At 42.2% G+C, this 3165-nt stretch overlaps 1 protein-coding gene across 1 annotated transcript; it reads left to right on the top strand.

Annotated features, from left to right (window-relative positions):
- The first annotated feature begins 691 nt into the window (after window positions 1-691).
- LOC149185569 (splicing factor-like protein 1) lies at window positions 692-1378 on the top strand. Its single transcript, XM_089409084.1, has one exon. The coding sequence runs from the start codon at window positions 692-694 to the stop codon at window positions 1376-1378; it is 687 nt and encodes a 228-aa protein (XP_089265210.1).
- The last annotated feature ends 1787 nt before the right edge of the window (window positions 1379-3165 follow it).

The raw sequence follows: 3165 nt of genomic DNA, 5'->3' as shown, positions 1-3165 counted from the left end.
TCAGGATGGGCAAGTGTATCATCAGAACTTATACAAATATTCTTTCTGATTTGGAATGTCTATAAACGTTGTTTGAAAGAGAGACAAGAGTGGCAATTGTGCAAACCCTGTGCCATCATTTCCTTACCATCAAAAAATGCCTAGAATGCTCCTTTTTGGGTTTCTCGGTTTCACTTGCTCTATGGTAGCACCTTTAATTCTAACATTAGGGCGGTGCCGACGTTACACCAATTCAGAAGCGTGTCATATATGGAGCGCTGTAGAAATAACGAATTAGAAGGGTTGAAGTTTCTTGTGAACAGCTGGTGGAATGATATGAGGCCCAGGTGTATTCGTCTCTGCCCTTAGTTGTACAGCATGTGGTATCATCCTGGGTAGCAAGGCAAACCCCAAAGGTGAAGGAGCTTCTAGCCATGGTGTAGGTTTTGTTGCTGATATTCGTCGGATGAACGTGGTTTTTACAAGAGCTCGCAAAGGACTCTTGGGTTATAATGGAACGCAGCAAGATTGATGATGACGGACTAATTCAGTTGTTTGCACCTTTTGGCGACATTGTTGTGGTGAAGGTTATCAAGGATCGCTTAACGGGGGCAAGCAAAGGATATGGCTTTGTTAAGTTCTCTGATACTGCTTCAGCTGCACAGGCAGTGTTGCATTCGATCCTGAGGTACAGGCTTTGAATGCACGGTTAATGGATATCCACAGGTTATTACAGTCGGGGATGCCTTTTGACGACCGGCCAGAGGGTGCTCGGTCGCCGTCTCCGGAGCCCATCTATGATAACGATGGAATTAGAATCAATACAAGGGAATTCAGAGCCCGAGAAAAGCTTACCAGGGAGAGGCAGGAGGTCATTTCCCAGCTTATCAAGCGAAACCCAGCATTTAAGCCTCCGGCAGATTACCGTCCACCGAAGCTTTATAAGAAACTGTTCATTCCTGTGAAGGATTTTCCGGGGTATAATTTTATTGGCCTCATTATTGGCCCCAGAGGCAACACCCAGAAGAGAATGGAGAAGGAGACTGGTGCAAAGATTGTTATAAGAGGCAAGGGTTCTGTCAAGGAGGGTAGATTACAGCAGAAACGTGATCTGAAACCTGATCCATCCGAGAATGAGGACTTGCATGTTTTGGTTGAGGCGGAGACACAGGATGTTTTGGAAAAAGCTGCGGGCATGGTGGAGAAGCTGCTTATGCCTGTTGACGAGGGTTTGAATGAGCACAAACGGGCGCAGTTGAGAGAGCTTGCCGCACTTAATGGGACAATATGGGATGATGAATTCTGCAGGCTTTGTGGTGAACCAAGTCATACGCAATATGCTTGCGCTACAAGGCTTATAGGTTTCAAAAGTGATGTTATATTGTGTACTGGAATTTGAGGTTTCAAAGATTTCAATGGACAACAAAATTGACTGGGAATTCGAAGCCTATCCCGAGGTTGGGGACCTTGTTATGGTGCCCGTCTTCGTTGTTATGTTTCCAGTGGCCCGCTTCTTACTTGACAGATTACTATTTGAGAGATTGGGTAGACGGCTTGTGTTGAGTTCCTTTGAAGGCCTACGTCACAATGAACAAAAGCATCGTAAGAAACAGCATGAGAAAGCAGATCATGTAGTTTGCCAAGAAGGAGAGCCAATATTACCCGAAGCATCTCGCATACTACATTTAATGGGTGTTTAAATGGCTACATTCCACCTCAACCTTGTATGCCAGTGGAGTCCTGATGAGTTTAAGAAATTAACAGGGGTTTAAGGCTTCATCAATCTACTCAAATCTATAATAATTCCATGCACGCTGATAAGCATGCCAGGTATGGAGAAAAAGTTGAAGAGGCTGTTAAATCCGAGGAGTGGAAGTGTCCAAAGTGCAGGAATATCTGCAATTGCAGTATTTGCATGAAAAGCAAGGTTGTGCTCTTATTGGAATACTTGTGCATGCAGCTAAGGCTACAGGATTTGCTTCTGTTGCTAATTTACTCAAGTGTCAAGGTCTTTCTGAGGAACATGTCAATTCTTTAAATGTTTCCACAATTAACTGTCTCTTGGAATCTATTCGTTCTGGAAATGTTGATGTGAAAGACCTTGTCAAGAAATTGAAGCCTGTTAAGAGTTCCATGGCTTCTGAAGAAGCAACTGAAAGTTGTCCTCTAAAGGAGCAAAATAGTCCACCTCCCATGTCTCCATCAAAGGCTGGGAAATCTAAAAAGTCATTGGTCAAGTCTTCCATTCCTTCAAAAGTTAGCAAGTTGCAAAAGCCATTAGATGAATCCTCTGCTCTTCCAAGAGTTTTTTCACAGCTTGCTCTAAAACCATAAGTGACAAAGGTATTGATCCATATAGAGAGTATGTTCCAGTCCTGAAAGGGGAAAAGAATCATAAGGGAATTAATATGGTAAACATGGAGGCCAATTTGAATGAGGGAAATCTGGATTGTGATATTGGCAAGGATGGGAAGAGGATATCTGATACACATGCTCTGAATGGCAAATCAATAATTACCAAAAGTAATTCCAAGAGAAAAAGCAACGTCAAGGCTGACACAGATCTTCCAAAAAAGGGCCTTTGTGAAAAGGGGCAATTGCCAACGAACATTGTAAGTGACAAAGAGACAAAGTCAGATACAACAGAATCCCCTTGCATTACAAAAAATGCAAATGATAACGTTAAAGATAAGGCCCTGTCTGCAAGTAAAGATGCACAAAATTTTCTGGCTATTCATGAAGGCACACAGGAGTATAATAGAAGAAAGGTTTCCAGAATGAAAGTAATGATAAACACATGCCATGGAATGAAAATTCTGCACCAGCTGTGTGAAGTGAATTTTTAAAGACAAGTTGTTTAAACAGTTCAGCAGTTTCGTAGCGCGCTACGAAACTGCTGTAGGTGGCGTTTTCAAAGCAAATAAACAGTTTGGTAATATGTGCGGGAATTTTCAAAAGGGAACACCTAAAGGTTATGTGAAAGATCAAATGAAGACATCCCAGCCATTTTGATCAAGACAGGTGTGCCTTCAAAAAGGTGAAATTTTTTAACCTAAGTGTAAATTTTTCAATTATAAAGCCACTTTACTGCCGGTCATAGGGTGTTAAATGAATTGCATACATGGAATTTTGGCTTGCACACTTGGCCATCGATGGAGCATCCAACTGATTAGGAAACATGGTGGT

Source organism: Pinus tabuliformis, chromosome 3_1 (assembly GCF_031772625.1).
Source record: "Pinus tabuliformis cultivar Carrire ecotype Pingquan chromosome 3_1, CPIR1, whole genome shotgun sequence".
NCBI classification, from domain to species: domain Eukaryota; kingdom Viridiplantae; phylum Streptophyta; class Pinopsida; order Pinales; family Pinaceae; genus Pinus; species Pinus tabuliformis.
This window is presented reverse-complemented; position numbering and strand designations above follow the sequence as displayed.